The sequence below is a fragment of the Onychostruthus taczanowskii genome, unplaced genomic scaffold, assembly GCF_017590055.1.
Source record: "Onychostruthus taczanowskii isolate IOZ18803 unplaced genomic scaffold, ASM1759005v1 scaffold76, whole genome shotgun sequence".
Lineage (NCBI taxonomy): Eukaryota > Metazoa > Chordata > Aves > Passeriformes > Passeridae > Onychostruthus > Onychostruthus taczanowskii.
In genome coordinates, this window is record NW_024505450.1 from 159,292 (window position 1) to 177,626 (window position 18,335).

General features: G+C 37.4%; 1 protein-coding gene across 1 annotated transcript in view; it reads left to right on the forward strand.

The window, feature by feature from the left end:
- LUZP2 (leucine zipper protein 2) overlaps positions 1–18,335 on the forward strand; it is a 152,797-nt gene that overhangs the window by 82,075 nt on the left and 52,387 nt on the right. Inside the window, exon 6 of the mRNA XM_041423248.1 lies at positions 15,168–15,230. Within this exon, the coding sequence (XP_041279182.1) occupies positions 15,168–15,230 (63 nt within the window). The remainder of the gene's footprint in view (positions 1–15,167; positions 15,231–18,335) is intronic.

An 18,335-nucleotide genomic window follows, 5' to 3' on the forward strand; every position in this document is an offset into this window, starting at 1 on the left:
GAAGTTTGGAAATGCAGAAGCACAGGTAGAACTAAGAAGCCGAAATGTAGAATAAAATGTAAAAATGCAAAAATGTAGAATAATATAGAATATGTATAAAAAGAGATACTTTAAAAATTTTCACTTTTGTAAATGGCCTGATACAGAGTGAGCAGCTCACTTCTAGCATATCATATGGTTTGTGGGAAATTGTGCCTGTATTGGGTCTGATAGTTACTCATATTTGCCAGGAATATAAGCCTGTAAGTGTTTCTGTTTAAATCCTGAACTGCTGGGATTTTGGAATGACACGGCTTTATCATCAATGGGGGTTTTGGATTTTGAGAAATAATTATGGATAATGAGACGTGCAGCTGTTGAGCAATAAGTTCATTAAAAGATTGCTTCTCTGCAAATTCAGCTGCCTTCAGAAATCTGGACATATACTTTGCAGATAAAAATATACCACTTTTAAATAATATGCATAGTCAGCTGTAGCTTAAAGAAACATTCATGAGAAGTGCACCTGCTGTGACCTAGACCCAGCTCTTTACAATAGTTCTGAAAAGTATATGAGCATAAAAGTTATGAAATTTCCTGGCTAGACGCATTACTTAGATTGTCTGCCTATGACGGACAGACCAATATTCAATTTGATGTAATTGGACTGGATAAATCACATTTTTATATCCCTTCTTTTCCAACAAAGTATTAATGTGAAATCTACTGACAGTCAGATTTGTTTTCTTGTCCAAACCTATTAATGATTAATTTCAAGTAAAAAATCTAATAGGTATTGAAATGTATCTATTGAAATAGAAAATTCGGTTGAAGAAAAAAAGGCGAAAAATGATTCCACAGCTCTTTGTGTGTATTCTGTTAGACTAATTTTCTTCAATGTTTTTTTTTGTTTCGTGCAAGATGCAAAACTTTCGAAGAGGGGATTAAAATCTCTGTGTTTTTTCTTTCATGACCTTGAAATACCAAAAAAAAAATTCAGGACTAGAGCATCTATTTGAAAGTAGATGTGCAAGTATTGAATCTGTGTTGAGAGCTTTGTAACAAGCTGGCTCCTGGATAAGGGCCACGGCCAGATTAATCTGCCTGAGATACAAACTGGAGGAATGTAGAGGATTTTGTAGATAGTTAGCTAGCTAACAAAGATCATGCTGGAAGCAAGAAGGAGACGAGGATAAAAGCGGCAAGGTCACTGTGCCCTTGCCGAAACTTGAGGTTGTGGGAGAAGCTCGTTAGCTAGCAAGAATGAAGGAACGATAGTAGAAACCATAACAAGGTGAACACAAGAATGTAAACGTAGACGTAGTTGACTGATAAATGACTAACCAATGATGAGCTCAATTTTTGCAATATGCATTAGCCTTATTAACACTGCTATAAATGTGTGTGCCTATTCAATAAACTTTGAGGCTTGTTGTTCATCATCTGGTGTGCAAGTCTTCCTTCTCCATCAAATCTGCACTCATTAAGAAGCCAAGCTTGGATCTTCCACAAGCTCATTGTCATGCAGGATGACAGCTCTCATTCTGTGAGTCTGTGAGGTAAAGCTGAGCTGCTGAATGCTGGTGAGGCATGACCTGCCCAGGGGCACTGTGTTAGTAATTTGAGGTTTAAATACTGTGAATTGAAGGACTAGAGAACAGAGAGAGAGGGAGAGAGAAGATGAACTAGAATGTATGTATTTAAAGCATCTCTGAGAGTGGTTACAACTTTCTGGGTGTGACTTGTTTAGATTTTATATAATATTGAAAAACTCAAACCCAGTAAGATCTGCTGTACGACACTTGCTTAGCCTTAAATCCCTGCAATTCAGTTAGTTAACTATTTTCAGCTAAGCTGCCTGACTGTACAACAATTACTCAGATCAATATTGAAGAATTGCCCCAAAAAACCCCCCCCCCCCCCGCCACTGGTTTAGAGGTTTGTTTGTTTGTTCGTTTGCTTATTGTTCTTTCTCAGTCCTTACTAGCTAATTTTACTGTTTTCATATCACCCCAGAACCTGTACCTAAAGTGCATAATTGACATGCTTGGTCTTTTGCTTTCTGTGTAAGCCTTTTCCTCTTACAGAACCAGTCAACAGCAGCTGGGCTGTTCTACATAATTTACCTCCCTGTGCCTTTGTAGATGAGGCATCGCTCAAATCTATGTGCACATGGGGTTTCTTAATGTATTTGTATTTCTTAGATACACAGAATGGTTTGGGTTGGAAGGGACCTTAAATATCATCTAGTTCCAACCTCTCTGCATTAAAATTTCACTGTTTAATTCAAGGCCCTACACAGGAATGATGAACCTGTTGTATAGTCATCTTAAATAACCAGACAGACAAATTAATCCCTTCCCCTGGCCTGCTTTTGGGCTAGCAGTTTGGGTTTGGTTTGAAGCTATTTTTGTCATCATCACTTACAATGTCCATATGTACTCGCTGTGGTTGGTTAGCTCTGCTAACTGGTGCCTGGGGGCAGACAATGAGTGCAGCTCATGTCAGACACAGCACATGCTGATGAAGTCCTCAAAGGATAGACTGTATGGCTGTTTCTCTTGTAGTTTTCGTGGTCTTTCTTCAGATAGATTTGTCTTTCTCTTTATTTTTGGGTTTGCAACACTTTTGTCTTAACCAGATGAGGTTTTTAATGGTATAGGTTTTTAAGAGATGAAGTTTTTAGTATTCATGATAGTTCTCCAGGTTCATAAACTTTATTCAATTTTTCCAATCCAATCCATCAGCATTTTCCTATCTTGGTTTGTAATCCAGAAGGTATCTCAAGAAAATACAACTAGTTACTTCTGATATAATTTTATGGATCACTTACCACACTCAGCAAATTATTTTGCATTCTGATAATCTCAAGGAGGAATATAAGCATTCTTTATGCACATTCATAGGCCTCTGCATATTTTAGTGGCTTTGAGTTGAGGTAGAAGTGAAGAATTATTTCTCTTACTCACCAGATATTTTTGGTTCTGTTTTTAGTAAAAAGGTCCTGTGAAGGTTGAATCAAATTCAGAATAATTGCTGTTGTAATTAATAAGCCTATATTCTATTCAGCAAAATAACTAACAGCAAGCCCCTGTTTTTCATAAAACATGTTTACAGTCCTAAAAATACCTTGCCAATGCATATAGACTGCTCTTAATCTAGAGGAAACAGAGTCAAGCAGATTTTATTAATACCATTTGAAAAAATACTGAGCCATCACATAGTGACAGTTGATATTTTGCCAGTGTTAAAGTAAGGAAATAAAGACTTCTAGAAAGTTACTACCTGCAAACCACTTTCCTGTGTTTAAAAGACAGAGCAGACTAACTTGGAAAGTAAGAACATCGTAACATTTTACTTACTTTGCTGTTTACCATGATCTGCTTTGCCTGCTTAATATTTTAAACTGTGATAACCATTCAAGAATGGATGTAAAATCATGCAGTTCCTTTTAAACTTCTTCAGAGAAGATTTTAAATACTTTGCTACACAGCATTCAAACTCAGACCATGAAAGCAAAGTTTTTTCATTGTTACCTGATGTAGGAAGAGTAGTTCCTTAGCCCTACTTTGCAGATACTGGCTGCTCTGTTCTCTGTTATTAGATCTTGCTGTGCATCCCACATGGCTTTGGCTTGGATATTCATAGCCAGGAGAAAAAGTGCTGTAGTCTCAAGGGAAAATCTGGACTCCTTTCAATGGGCATCATGAGGAGCTGAGTAAATGGGACATTTTAGGAAGATAAAGTACAGCTTTTTAGTCTGTTTTGACTAAATGGTGGCTCCCATCCAAAATGTCAAAAGTGTTGAAATTACAGCTTGTCATGGCAATATTTGTTTTATATTTTAAAACACATCTTGTCTGCACACATTTTGATCTGTCTGTACGGACCTTTACATCTGTCCTTTAGATGACTAAAACGTGGTCTGTGAGGCAAGCAATGCTCTTCCAATCTAGCCTCTTCTTCTGGGTGTGTATGGAGTTGAACACATTTATCATTGATATAAAAAGCTCATTCTTCTAATTAATAATTTGTCTTTATTACATTGTTTGCAGTAAAATTACACACATTGTTATATGCAAAATGCAGTGTGGATATTTACACTAGTTACACTGAAGCTAATCTAGTAGACTGGCTGAAACACTGTATTTTTATTTTGGAAATTTCACCAAAAATGAAAGTTTTTTTGATCTTAGCAATGCTTGCCAAAGATGATCAAAGGAAACTCAAAACAGAATAGAATGAAATATATTGTGTCATTTATCTTCTGCTTTGAGAAGGTGAAAGTATGTCAAAAAAGGGGAAGATACTGGTTTAGAGATGCTAATTCAACATGCCAAGCATTACAAACTAGATGGACTCATGGCTGAGCTTCTGACATATGAAGTCTGACACACTGACATAAATGCAGTAGCTTGAACTGAAGAGATTATGATCTAATTTATGAAAATAGATTTAGAGGAAATTTTAGTATCAAGCAGTCTGAATCTTGCTTTTTGCAGAAAAAAGAAAACCAGGAAAAAAATTTAAATCCTTAAGTAATTGTAGAGTTGGGTTTTTTACATTCAACTACAGTAAACAGCTTCAGTACATGGAGCCAAATTTCTTTTTGTAGCTTTTGCATCAATGCAGCTGTTCAGAGAATATTATCAATAATAGGTGACATTTGGAATGTGCACAAGAAGCAGGATGCCGGGAGATAGCAAAAAAGATTAATAGTCTGGTTAGAAACGAAGAGACTTCTTTGACAGTTCCCTGTATGCTAAAAGATATAGGAAAATACTAGAAATGCATTTTTCTGAAAACACAAGCATGTGCTTTTCATTTCTAGGCACAGTTCAGTGCCAAACTTTGGAGGTATACCTTTGCCAAATGTTGTAGTGTGGTGGGGCAGAAATTCAGAATGGAAACCAACACATATTCTTTGGATGTTTGGGGCTTTGTCCTTTTTAATATAATTCAGAATGGTGATCTGTCTAATTTCAGTGTTACATAGTACAACCTCTGTTGTTTAGTAATATATTGTCTGAGGTAATGATCAACAAATTACCTTTTTTCTTTGCTGAGCACAAGTAGTGAATGAAGACATCAACAGGAAAGGTTTTGTGGGAATAATTTTAAAAAACTTTGGAACATCACATCACATCGCATCATCACATCACATCACATCACATCACAAAAATACATCTAAAAATTACTAAGAAAATGTTTATTTCTCAATATGCAACTGTTACCATTTTCGGGCATGACTCCAATCTCACTGAAATGCTTCCTTGACTTTGGGATATTCACTCAAGTCCATATTTCATGGCAGGATTAATGAAAAGGTGATATTCATGTCAGAACCAGGAACTGATTGGAAGATGATCAGACAGATCACCTTGTGTTCCAGATGTTCTTAGGGGCTAGGTGTCCCTTAATAGATTAGGCTGGTTTATAAGTACTAGGAAATGTTGCCTCCAACTCTCTTTTATGCTAGTCTTTAACTTCCTCAGCTTTCTGCTGAAATATTATTTAGTGCGTTTGGTTTGAGATTTTTTTTCTGAAAATGTTTAGTTTGCAAATACATGCTATTTACTCTCAAAAACCAAAGAAGTTTAAGCTGTACTCAGAGCCTTCTTTTTATTTTTTCATAATACTTAGAAGCCTGGTACGAAGTATCTTATCTGATATTGCTGTGCTGAGCTTAAATAGGGGGAAAGACTTTTCAAAAGCAAGCTAAAATAGCTAATTTTAAATTAGAATATTCTGCTTTCTTACCCTTTTCCCAAGACAAGGGATTCTGGCATAAAATGTAAGTTCAGTATCATGGGTAGGTCAATGATTCATGAAGACATAGTGTTAATGGCTCAAAAAAAGTCGGTTGGATCCTCTAAATTAGACTTCACTTCATCTTGTTAAATGACTTTTAGGAAATCATTAAATATTAATGGTGATTAAATTGGAGTTCTGTGTCACTAGAATAAGAATACCCCTAGGTGCCCATTCAAACTGTCCCATGTCTGTGCTTTCATTAAGTGAACTCTTTACGGATTTACTTGAAGATCCTTATAGAGGACAGAGCTTCCCTGCTAATGCAGCTGGGCCACCTCAAGGCTGAAGGTACCTCACGTCGTGCCAGCTTTGCACACTGATAGAATGTGTTGCTGCCTGCACCTGATAGAGTAGGACACGGATGATACCTCGTTCCCACTACTGATATTTTGAAGATACATGGATTTAACTTATGATTTTGGTACACACGTGCTTACTGTGGTAAATTGCCACCATGATTTGCTTATCAAGATATAAGAGTATGTCACCTCATTTTTACCTCATCCGTCCCAAAGATGGAGCCAAACACATTGCCTCCTAATACAAACTCTGTGCTGAGAGAATTCTCACCTTTCAAACATTGTAGCACTGGTGATAGTGCTTGCATAGGATTTGTGAATTAAAAATAATATTTTGGAAAGTGCTGGGATATCCTAATATGGAAATATTACACTTCTAGAAATGGTGTTGTATTCTCTAAGTATGGATTATCGAATCAAGGTGACCCCAATATAGGGAATAATGTGCTCCGACTCCATGAATCAGAAAGCTGAACAATTGCTTTATTAGGCTATACTATATTACACTAATGCTATACTAAATTACATATTAAAGAGATAATATATTAAAGAGATACTAAAGAAAAACCCGTGACTTTCTGGAGACAGCCAGGACACAGCTTTGACCCCACTGGCCAAGGAAACAAAACAACCTTCACCAGTGTCCAGTAACCATATCACTCTTGGTAAACAATCTCCATAACACATTCCACATGGGCCAAACAACAGGAGCAGAGATAAGAATTGTTTTCTCTTTTTCTCTGAGCTTCTCACTGCCTTCTCCAGGAAAATTCCTGAGAGAGAGAATTATGTCTCTCTGTTCAGAGAATGTGAATACCACTTGTGGATAGACCATATCAAGATGGAAGTAAGAAGAAAGTTGTGTAGGTACTTACAGCTCTGAGTGTAATGCCAATGACTATGGCATGGTGAAAATACATTTGGCACGTGAATCAATCCAGTAAAACTGCCTCAGGAATATCTTTTTTTCTTACTGAAAGATATTGTAGTAGCTTCTTCAATACAGCTTATATAAATTTCAGATGTCTGTAGATTGTACTTGCAAGACTTCTTCTAAAAATTGTATATATTTGCCAAAAAGTTCTGTAGCAGCAAATATTCAGTGCGCTGCTACTGACAGAATTCAGGAGACAGAGCCCATTAAAATGAAAGCATAACTGAATGGTGTGACTCCACAGAGAGCCACATAAATGTATTCCTTAGTCATCTCCTGCCCTTCTCCTTTCATAACTGTCATTTCATAACTTCCATAATATGTCATTTCTGGTTTAAGACAGATGTTCACAGTTCTGCCTAATGCAGTGTTTCATGTCCTGCTGCTCTTACATCAGAAAAAATGACGTTGTAGAAAGTCATGACCTTTTACTCCACTAGTGATAAAGGACCTAATTTTTTTTGAAGTCAGAAATGTGTTTTATATTTAAATTGTTTTTGTTGACATACTTGATTACAGCACATTATTCATTCCTGCAACAGTATTTTAATAGAGCTTTCACTGTGATTTTTGATTTTTTAAAGCTCAACCTACAGCTTGCAGCAGCACCAACTTCTTATCATCATTCTGTTCACAAATGTCAAACAAATGGAAAGACCTTCAGGTTAACATCTACTTAACTAGGTGTTCTGTTTTCCTGATCCTGCAAATCATCTGCAAGGCACTTAGCCACCACACTACCAAGGGAAAAAATCTAAGAATTGCTAGGTTTTTTCCCTAAATAACCTTGCCTGGCAAAGGCAATTGCCTTTCATTGCAGATATAAATTCTGCACAATGGAGTTCTGTATCTAATATGCTGCTGTTTTTAATTAGACTATCTGACTCGGAAAGAATTAGAAATAGCATTTGCTTACCCATAGCAATCATTGAAATTATTGGAGCATCAACAAAAACACAACCCACACAAACCTCCTGCCAAAAGCTTGAATAGAAGATTTTTGTGTTGCTTATCAAGTTGTTCAGGTCAGCTGGACTACATGAAATACAAGAAAAAATAAACAACCTTTAGCATTAGCAGAGATAGGCAGAGAAAAAGAAATATATACTGTTTGTTTTGGAAAGCTTGTTTTTAAGTACCTTTTCCTGTAACATAAGAGTATAAGGCTGGGGGACAGGTTATAGAAAAAAAAAAAGCTGAAAATGCATGAAACAGTCCAAATATGTCCAAACTTACAGCAGTGGCAATGTGATGTATTTGCAGGGGTTACTGAGTTTGGCTGTCAGCTTCTGAATTTCGCCAGAAATAAAACTTGCGTCTTAAATAACAGTATTAGAGTATTAGTGCACAGAGAGGCTGAAGCCTGACCATAGTGAAAGTGGGCTTTTCCCAGGAATTCAGAGCTAGAAGGTCAATGGTTCTTAGTAAGTTTTGATTCAGACAGACATGAAAAGTCATTCATATATATATATATATATATATGTGTGTGTGTGTGTGTGTGTGTATGTTGTAGTTCGTTTGCGGGAGGGGGCTCCCCGGGGAGTCCCCGAAAAGCCCCCTAAGCTGAGAGTTCACTGGCAGCAGCAGGCAGGCAAGGAGACTCCACACGGCTTCTGAGGGTGCTGATTAGATGAGAGTTTATTTGGGATCCCATCCCTGGGAGCATGGTGGCTACTGAGGGAGGAGGGGAAAGGGGGAGGGAGGGGGAGAGGGAAAGGGCCTAGGGGAGGGCCAAGAGGGGAGAAAAAGGGGCTAAGAGAGGGAAAAGGCTAAGAGAGGAGAAAGGCTAAGAGAGCGGCTGATTTCATAGCACAGCTTAAGAGGGGAATTGAAGTGGGAGCGGAATGACATTGGGCCAATGGGATGACAGGTACAGGATGGTTCAGGGCAGGACCACAGGCTTAGAATACACCATACATTTTGGAGGGGTGAGACAGAGCATACCATTTAAACAAAATGCAATACTACATATGTATATATATGCATCTTCACTACTAAAATTCATTGATGGGGCAGAGTCTTTCAGCTCTTTGACACACTTGGCCGTCAAAAAACTGTGAGGAAAAAAAACTTAAGCATGCTCAAGAATGTCAAGGCAAACACCCTTTACAAAAAGTCATGGTGTCTTCACTGACCATAATGAAAGGTAGAAAAACAGTTTTAAGGCTCTTAACTAATAAACTTAAGTATCGAAAACTCAATTTATCTGTCTCAGAAAGATGAAGGGCTTAGCCAACCCTGCTGGGATTAAAGCACTGTTTCATGAGATAGAAAACATTTTTCATCGTTGTAAAATATAAAACTAATATCCAAAGCAAACTGGATACCAATACATTGATATCAGATAAATCCAGTTACGTGATTTTAGTCTATTGATGTCGTCTGATTTCTGTCCTAAATGCACAGTGAACAACTCTGGCTTCACAGGAGATGGGAAACCATTCATCTTGGCAGTTGGCCCTGACACTCCTGCTGACCAGAGTCCAGGGGGTTTTTTTGTGTTTTTGTGTTTGAATGGTTTTTTTAATGTATTGTGCATAAGAGAGAAAGGTTTACATGATGAGCAGGTGCTTAACATGGTTGGATTTGCACTGTTTATCAGGGGGAAGGAGAGCCAAATTTATCTTTTACACAACAAAAATAATGTCAGAGCTCAGATACAGTGTCTGAATTGAATTGCTGAGAATAATTTTCTGAGAGAGAAAGTGATTGTCTTTGCTCGAACATACTTTATGTCTTGTGCTTTCAATTACTTTGTAATGGTGATGTCTAGGTTTGTTCATTCTGGATTTAGATCCTGATGCAGATTCAAATAGGTAATACAGGTATTTCAGATAATAAAATCTAACATAAAAGTATTAAAGCACTCATTGTGTGACCAGGAATCAAGATAAAGTAACTTCAAAAAATGACATCTGAAATTTTCTAACTTTCACTTTGGACGTGTAAGTTTAGCCTTCTCTTAGTAGAATGTATGATTCACCAGATAAATGTTAATCACCCTAACTTCACATTTACTCAGTTTACATGATACAGTGATAATAAACCCCTCTAAACTGGATCTAGGGGTAGTTTGTCACTGTTAACAATGCCTATAAACTGTGACTGTTGAGGTTTTTACTATATATGCTAAAATCAGATGGAGAAATTATAAAAAATACAATATGCCACGTGTATAGCTGCATAATGATTTAATGTTTTTTACAAAACTTATTTGCAGAAAAGGAACTAACTAAAACTGCAACTGTAAAAGTGGTTTTATTGAGCTTTCAAGTGTATAGTTAGTGCTTTTCTTTGTAAGCCTTTGTCCAAGTTTTCTGATTGGCATCATAGTTATTGTTTTTTAAGAATGCTGAAGTAGTCACAATCTCTCCCTCTTCTCTAGAGAGGGGGAATGCTCAGTCTGTTACGGTAGGAAATGCTGCTTTTTTAAAAACATGGGTGATGGTCTTGAGGTGTTACATGTTTATTTGGCCAGCCTACTGGCATTTGATTCAGGAAAACAGATGCAGAAGAGAAAGGTTTATTTTCCAAAGTTAGGAAGAGAAAGGAACATATACCCTTGTAGCCAGAAAGCAAGGATTTTTTTTTCTTCAGGTTCCAAAAGCATGTTGACAAAACAAGTATGACACTACATCTTCTTTTCTATGCTTTTATATTGGAGGTAGAGCTTTAGGCAACATAGATAAAGTCAATGATTATATATAATGAATATATCTTTCATTAAGTCTAGTCTCACATTTTGAAAATATTACCAGAACCCTAACAACATATAGGAATGTTATGCCACTGTAAGAGAAAAGGAAAAAAAATGCCTAGGGACTGTGGCAGAAAGCTTTTTATTTTCAGTATGGAAGCTCTGTGAAGAACATGTTTACAAGTTTAGCAAGTTGTCTTTAAGAGTTCTGACTTTTGTGGGCTGTTACAATCCAGTTACGAAAATTGTTAGAGAGATGCCTCTGCCCAAATTGAGGTACAAATGAGACCATATGCCCAAGTCAATAGTATGGATTTTTATTAATAGTAAATATGAGGTAAATAGAGAGAGATACAAAGAAATAGAAAAAGGTAGAGTTGAGAAAGAGAGTGACAGAAAGACAGATTAAGGAGAAAAACTTACCACTGTAGACCTCAACATCATTCCATTGATGCTCTTCTTCTGGTCTTCTTGGTGTTGAGGGTCCCACAAAACACAGAGTTCAGTGGATTTATATATGGTTTGGGCCAGGTGGGAATGCACTGGGAGGGCAAGTTTATCAGTGTCTCATGCAACAGAGACTCTGGATCTGTTGCATCATGTACAGTCATCCTGTGCAAGGCCTCAGGAATTACTCTGGAGGGCACTTCAGGGGTGTTTGATGGTTTGTGACACTCCCTCAGCTGCCTTCACATGAGTGTTCCACTTGGATGTCGCCTTCCCAGGATGTACAGGGGCTTACAACAGAGCTGGTTTGTTGTAAGGGGGGATGGGTATTCACTGCCTCTCACCAGAGGTTATGCCACACATCCAAAACTCTCCTCCTCCCCGTTTGGTTGGGCAGGGAGTGTGTGCAAACCTGGCCTCAGCAGATGAGCCTGGGGGCTGTGGCCTGCCCCACCCTGAGCCCAGCCAGAGCTGATTTTCAGCAGAGCTGCTGGGTCTGGCTTTCCTGTGGATGCTTTCTCCCTCAGCCTTGTTTTCTTCTACCTAGACCTGAGGTAACTGGATAGCAGTGTCACCTTCACCTTATCTCATGTTCAATTAGGCAGCTTAACTCTCAGTCCACAGTTCCATCAGGAGGCATATTCAGGAAGGCTTGGGCATTGGTGGTAGCAGATTTTTTACACAGTTTTGGCATCATGGGCAACAAGTCCTTCATAACAAAGTTTAAGCCATTAGCCGTAACATTTCGGTCTCTCACAGTGGACAAGGAATGGACGCTGGACTTGCGTGATGTTATTGAGCATAGGTCCAGGACAGTAAGAACATATGGGAAGAGACAGCAGGATTCTTGCCCAGAAGGCAAACACTGACAGCAAGTTTTTGCACCTCAGTTTTCTATTGCACTGAAACTATTGGTGTAAATGGTGCAGATGAGCTAAAAGATTTCATAGAGTAAGAATTGGGTACAAGAGTAACTTGGCTGAATGATATGATTGTATGCAAGTGCTCCAGCTTACAGCTTTTGCTGTAAGCTTTTGAAGATGTTCAAATACATTAAAATATCTATTTATTTTGAATATAATGATATTTTAACTCCAAGTCTAGAAGGCCATTCCTAAATTATTTTATATAATTTTAAAATTGATTGCTAAAGATATATTTACAGACACTTCATTTCTTATTTTTCAGACTGAAATGTCCAGAATCTTCTCCATTGAAGTACTTAATTACAAATGAAATATTTGAAGTTAAAACTGCATAAAATTCGGATTAGTTTATTTGTTCTTGCTCTTTGAGGGATGCTTAATAAGAAAATGAGCATAATCTTTAATCCGTGTATGTCTTAGAAGTCAGAACTTCTGTACTGAATCAACAGGCCTTTGTAAATTTAAAATTTCATTGATTAATTAATATGGCTTTGAATAGCACCTTTCTAGCAAATGGGGCTTATTCTTTCAGAATATGTACCTGATTAGACTTCTTTCAGAAGAAAAAAGATTTTAATTCAGAATTAAAAAAAAAAAAAAAGCTCTGTTATACTTCATATGTTTTTACTGGTATGCTTCATATTCTGCTATAAAAATTAGTACTATTAATCAGGATGCAAAGCTTTTTTTCAACAGTGATATGTGATTTGTGAAGTCATGTAAAATCATCCAAATTGTAGCCAAGAAGTTGTCATCTACTTCTGACAATCTCCTACTTATTATACTCTGGATAATATTAATTTTTAGTACTTGTTCTCATTTGTAGAAACATTATTAAGTTGAGATCAAATCAGGACTATTTTCCTTGCATTGTGATAACCCTGCTGGGTGTTTTTGTTGCAAATAGATTGGATAATGAGACAGAATCAGGAAATCATGTTAAACCTAACTAAATCTCAAAAATTGAGTCCATCTCCTAACTTTGAATATTTTCATCAAGTTTTGTTTTTGGACAAGTTCTGTATATATATAACTATATACTTGTGTCAGGTTTATTTGGCACAAAATGTGGAAATTGTGACAACTGTCTAGTACATTGTGTGTCCTGTTGCCGCACAGTTTTTCACATTCTGGGTTACTGCATGGTGTTCTCAAAATAGCCTATGTAGAAATTACTTACAAAAGATTAATGTATTAGTAGAAGTTATTTCTTACAATAGTTTATATTGGGCAAAAGGAAGATAAATGTATAAAAATGTAGTGATTACAATTCATTCTTTCTTTGCTTCCGAAATACGGACAGAGTGCTACTGAACCGACTGTCACCAGTCTGTGGAGGGAGTGGAGGATAATGAGTTAGTCAAACCAAAAGGATTACTTGATATCCTGAGTTAATTAAGCACAAGTCCCTAATGAAACAGTGCGTTTGGCATATCTGTTTTAATGTCATCCCAAAAGGTGATGCTGATCTTTATGTGAAACCATTAAGATGCGTGCAAAACACATTCACTTTGTGTTCACAAATACAGCATGGTTCTTCAGGTGTACCCCTGGTGAGCAATAGATGAGTCAGGTGTGCTTCATGTCTTTGATTTTTATTTTGTTTATCTTTGTTCATCTTGTGTCTGCTATACAGTACCATTTTTTTCAGAGCCAGTTGTCTTACTCTGAATTTCTGTAGTGGTCAGTACAATAGGCTATTGCTCTTTGGTGAGTTACAACACAAATTGTCAAACAAAGAACCAAAAGAGGTAATTGACTGTTACACTTACTAGAGCAACATCCAGCTCTTTGCAAATCATATTTTGAAAGACTGGATTGTTGGATTGTCTCATTCAAAATAACATCCTAGTTCCTTTCTGTTGTATCAGAGAACTATGAGCATCCAAATCAAACAGCTGGGAAAAATTTATTGTTTCTGCAGTGATGTATACTGTTGCATGGTAGCCAGCAACAGTGAAATGTGAAATTATGTCAGATCTCCTCCTTATTTTGGAAATGTGAAAATGAGTTTTCAAATGAAATTTTAGTTTCTTTGCATTTGCCTTAAAATTAAAGTTGTTTTTTTTTTTTCTTTTTCAAGAGAAACTCAAAGTTTCTAATTGTGGAATTAAAGCTTCCAGTGGGATGCAGACCTAAATTTGAACTGGAATGGAATTACATTTTTTGCTCTAATGACAGCTTGTTCTTAGGCACAATGTACAGGAAAGCTATTGCTGTTCAGTAATAAACATACATTCCTGAAATGTGGTGGGTTCTGTTTCTGTTTGTATATTTACAGTTCATTAACCAGGAATAGTTGGGTTTTGTATTCTTTTAATTTATTTTTTTTTGTGTTAAGCGTGTTATGTTCAGCACTTGTTGATCTGCTCATAGAATACTTATGGTTTTGATCAGTTTTAAAAGATGTTCACACTGCAGAGAAATCTTCAGCCTTGACTGTCAGTTATGGGATAATATGAGTGAGGAGTGGAAAAATAATTACAATGAAGAATTAATTTTGTCAGGGTTTGTTATTTTCCCTGAAAATGAGAAGAAATACATTTAAAACTCCTACATGGAAAACCATATTGAGCAGGCAGAATGCTATCAGGTACCTAACTTTCTATTGGTTTTGTTACTTGCAGTTTTAAATTATAAAATTTAGCAGAAACACCTTGATTTTGATGAGACCTTGGCCCTGTTACTCAGGTGTTAAAATGATTTATAGAAAATAATACTGAGCTATGGAGTTGACACCAAGCAAGGATTAGAGGGTTTTTTTCTGCCCTTTTGTACCTCAGCTTATTAAATCTAAATTGCTTTGAGTTGCCAGTGTTCTGGGAAGGTCTGTATGGGCAGTCCTGTTCCTGTTGAAGCAAATTTTAATGCAAATGCCTTTAAGAATTCTGTAAGAGAATACTGTGCCTTGATTAATCTCTCTTGTTTTATTTATATCTTTGTTGGTGACTTGAAGATGTTATCCATATTAAAAAATAAAGTCAGTATGGTCAAATAGTTAGATGGTCCCTTAATATTTTAGTAACACTTACTAATAAACTATTTTGGGGTTTTTTTTGTCCCATTCTCAGAACAAAAGCCTCAAAAACAAGCTCTTGTCAGGAAACAAGCTTTGTGGAATGCACGCAGAAGAGGTAAGGAAGATTGCTCTCTATTCTAAATCTAATGTACCCAAAAAAGTTTGCATCAAAGTGTTTTGTACCGAGATTCTGGTGTATTATACATATACACAAGAATATATATATATATATATATATATATATATATATATGTACACATAGACCAGAATACAGAATATATATTATGCTTATGTGGTGAGTGTTCCTGAAGTGCTGTCATCCCAACTAATTTTTGTGACTTCACATGAAGCAGCTGAAATGTATTAGAAAGCAAGTTGCAAACTCAAGTTTTAGACAAATAAAATCATTTGGGCGTGCCTATGATATAACTCTATAGATATATACATATATAACATATATAAAACTGATTTCATTTGCATGAACTCCATGCCTGCACTAAGCCAGGAATTGCCAAAGGCCAGTTTTGAAATTAACATAGAGACAGGAAAGCTCTATTATTATTGATTCCCAGAATGTTTCATTATTTCAAGGAGAAAAGGGTCACTATGAAACTAAGGGAAAGAAATCTCCCTCTACTGAAGAGTGAGATAGATAGTCAATGATACAAAAGCCCTATTTTTGGCAAATTCCTCAATGTAGAAGTACCTGCACTCATGTGAGCATTCCCTTTATTTTTCTTTTCATTTAAAAAATGTGAATCTGATTTACTCATTACTTTAGTCTGGGTTTTTTGCATATATAATCTCTGTTAAGGTCATTGCACCTTGCCAGAATGAATCCAAAGCATAAAAAATTTTCTCCGTACTAAAATTTTCCTAATGATTATTGAATGCATTTTCTTCATTAGAGATCAGTACTCTTAGTTGGTCAAGTTTCTGATAAATTCTCAAAGGTAGGAAATAATAGGGTTAGGAGTATTTTTTTAAGTCTTTCAAAATGTTATCTTCCTTTATCCCCAATATTGGTCTCAAACATGCCAGTAGGTAGGAATACACATGTATTTTCTTCCCTTCTTTACTGCTTAAAAAAGAGCAGTGTGTACAAATACCCTTCTTTTTCAAGTGTTTTTAGTGCATTGGGTTTGCAAGGCAAGGCTTTGGTACTGGGGAGAGCTATTGGGGTGGCTTATTCTGGGAAGCTTCCAGAAGCTTCCCATGTCCAACACTGCCAAGGTAAGCCTGCTCCACTGTCAACCTGCCACTGGCCCAGGCTGAGGCAATCAGAGATGGTAGTAACCCCTTTGTGATAATATATTTAAAAAAAAAAAAAAAGTTACTGCACAGTAATAATTGTTGACAGAGAAGAGGGGAGTGAGAATATGTGAAAGAATCATCTCTGCAGATGCCAAGGTCAGTGCAGAAGGAAGGAGAGGAGCTGCTCCAGGCACTGGAGCTGAGATTCCCCTACAGTCTAGGGACAAAAGGCCATGGTGAAGCAGCTGTGCCCCTGCAACCTTCGGAAAGACCAGCAGGAGTGCAGAGATCCACCTGCAGCCTGTGGAGGAGCCCCGTGTCAGAGCAAGTGGATGCCCTTAAAGAAGGTTGTGACCTTGTGGGAAACCAGTTCTGGAGCCTGTGAGTCCGTGGAGAGGGGAGCCCGTGCTGGAGCAGGTTTCCTGGCAGGACTTGTGACCCCATGGAGAACCCATGCTGGAGCAACCTGTTGTGAAGGGCTGCACCCTGTGAAAAGGGATCATGCTGGGGCAGTTTGTAAAGAATTGTAGCCCGTGGGAAGGACTGACATTGAACAAGTTTGTAGAGGACTGTGTCCTGTGGAAATACGTTTCCCCATGATGGAGCAGGGGAAATCCTCTCCCTGAGGAGGAAGCAGCAACAGAAATGTGATTAACTGGGGGCATAATCCTCATTCCCTCCTGTGCTGCTGAAGGTGGAGGAGGTAGAAGCTGGGAAGTAGAGGGGCGAAACTGTTTCTAAGATTTCTTTTACTTCTTATTATCCTGCTCTGATTTTGAATGGTAATAAATGAAATTAATTTCCCCAAGTCAAGTCTGTTTTGCCCATGATGGTAATTGGTGAGCAGCCTCTCTCTATCCTTATCTCATGAACCTTTTGCTGTATTTTCTGTTCCCTGGCCAGTTGAGGAGGGAAGTGATAGAGTGGCTTTGGTGGGCACCTCGCATCCAGACAGGGTCAAATCACCACACCTGGCTTCATAATATTTGAACCTTTGGTAATTAACTTGAAGATATTTTCTCTGATTATGTCTCTTTTAATATTTGCATCTAAGGATGTAGCTTAAGAATAATTTAATTTTATTACAGTGTAACAAGGCCTGGAAGTCAGAGGTCTTCAGAAAATTAAACATAAGTTAAGTAATAGTCAAGACAGCAGATTGTGAGTGTATTTCAAAGTGTGAGAATCTCTTACTTTATGAATCATCCTGGCAAATTTGCTGCTGTTAAGCATGTTACCATTGGAACAAGCAGAAATGCTACTGGAGCATCCTTTTTTTTGCAGTCATTTTGCCAGTTAAGTTGTGCCAGCCAGAGAAACACTGTGTGTTTTCTGTTTTTAGTTAAGTACTATGCTCACCAAGCATAACAGGTGTGTGAACTCAGTATCCTTTCAATTATTATATCCAATACCTTTTGTGGGTAGAATTGCCTACCAGGAAGCTCCTGCTTCGTTTTGCTACCTCAGGCTGCATGCGGACAGAGACACAGATAGTGAGTGATTCCTTGTTGCATCAGTGGGAGCATGCTTGTGATCCTGCACAGTTTTAGCATGGCTGGATTTTCTTCTCCAAGAAGTCAGGGCCTTGGAAAGAGGAAGGCAGAGTGGTGCAAACGCTGGGGTTTCCAGGACACAGAAAGGGACACATGCCAGGGCAATGCTACCAGACTCTATATTTTAGAGACCTGTGTTTAATGGTAATTTTATCTGTCTGACTCTACTAAGAGGTCCTCTCCCTTGAAGCACAGAAAATTTGCAAAATAACCAAATTTTATCACAAAGAGTTACAGGTCATACACATGCTTTTGACTTGCACTGAATGCATTTAGCTTTATGACTCTTAATCTCATCACAGGCTTCATATTTAGCAAATGAGTTATACCTTAATTGTAACTCTCAGATTCCTCTACAGCCTGTTTGGATACCTTGTATATCACAGAACTGTACATTTTATTAAACACAGCCC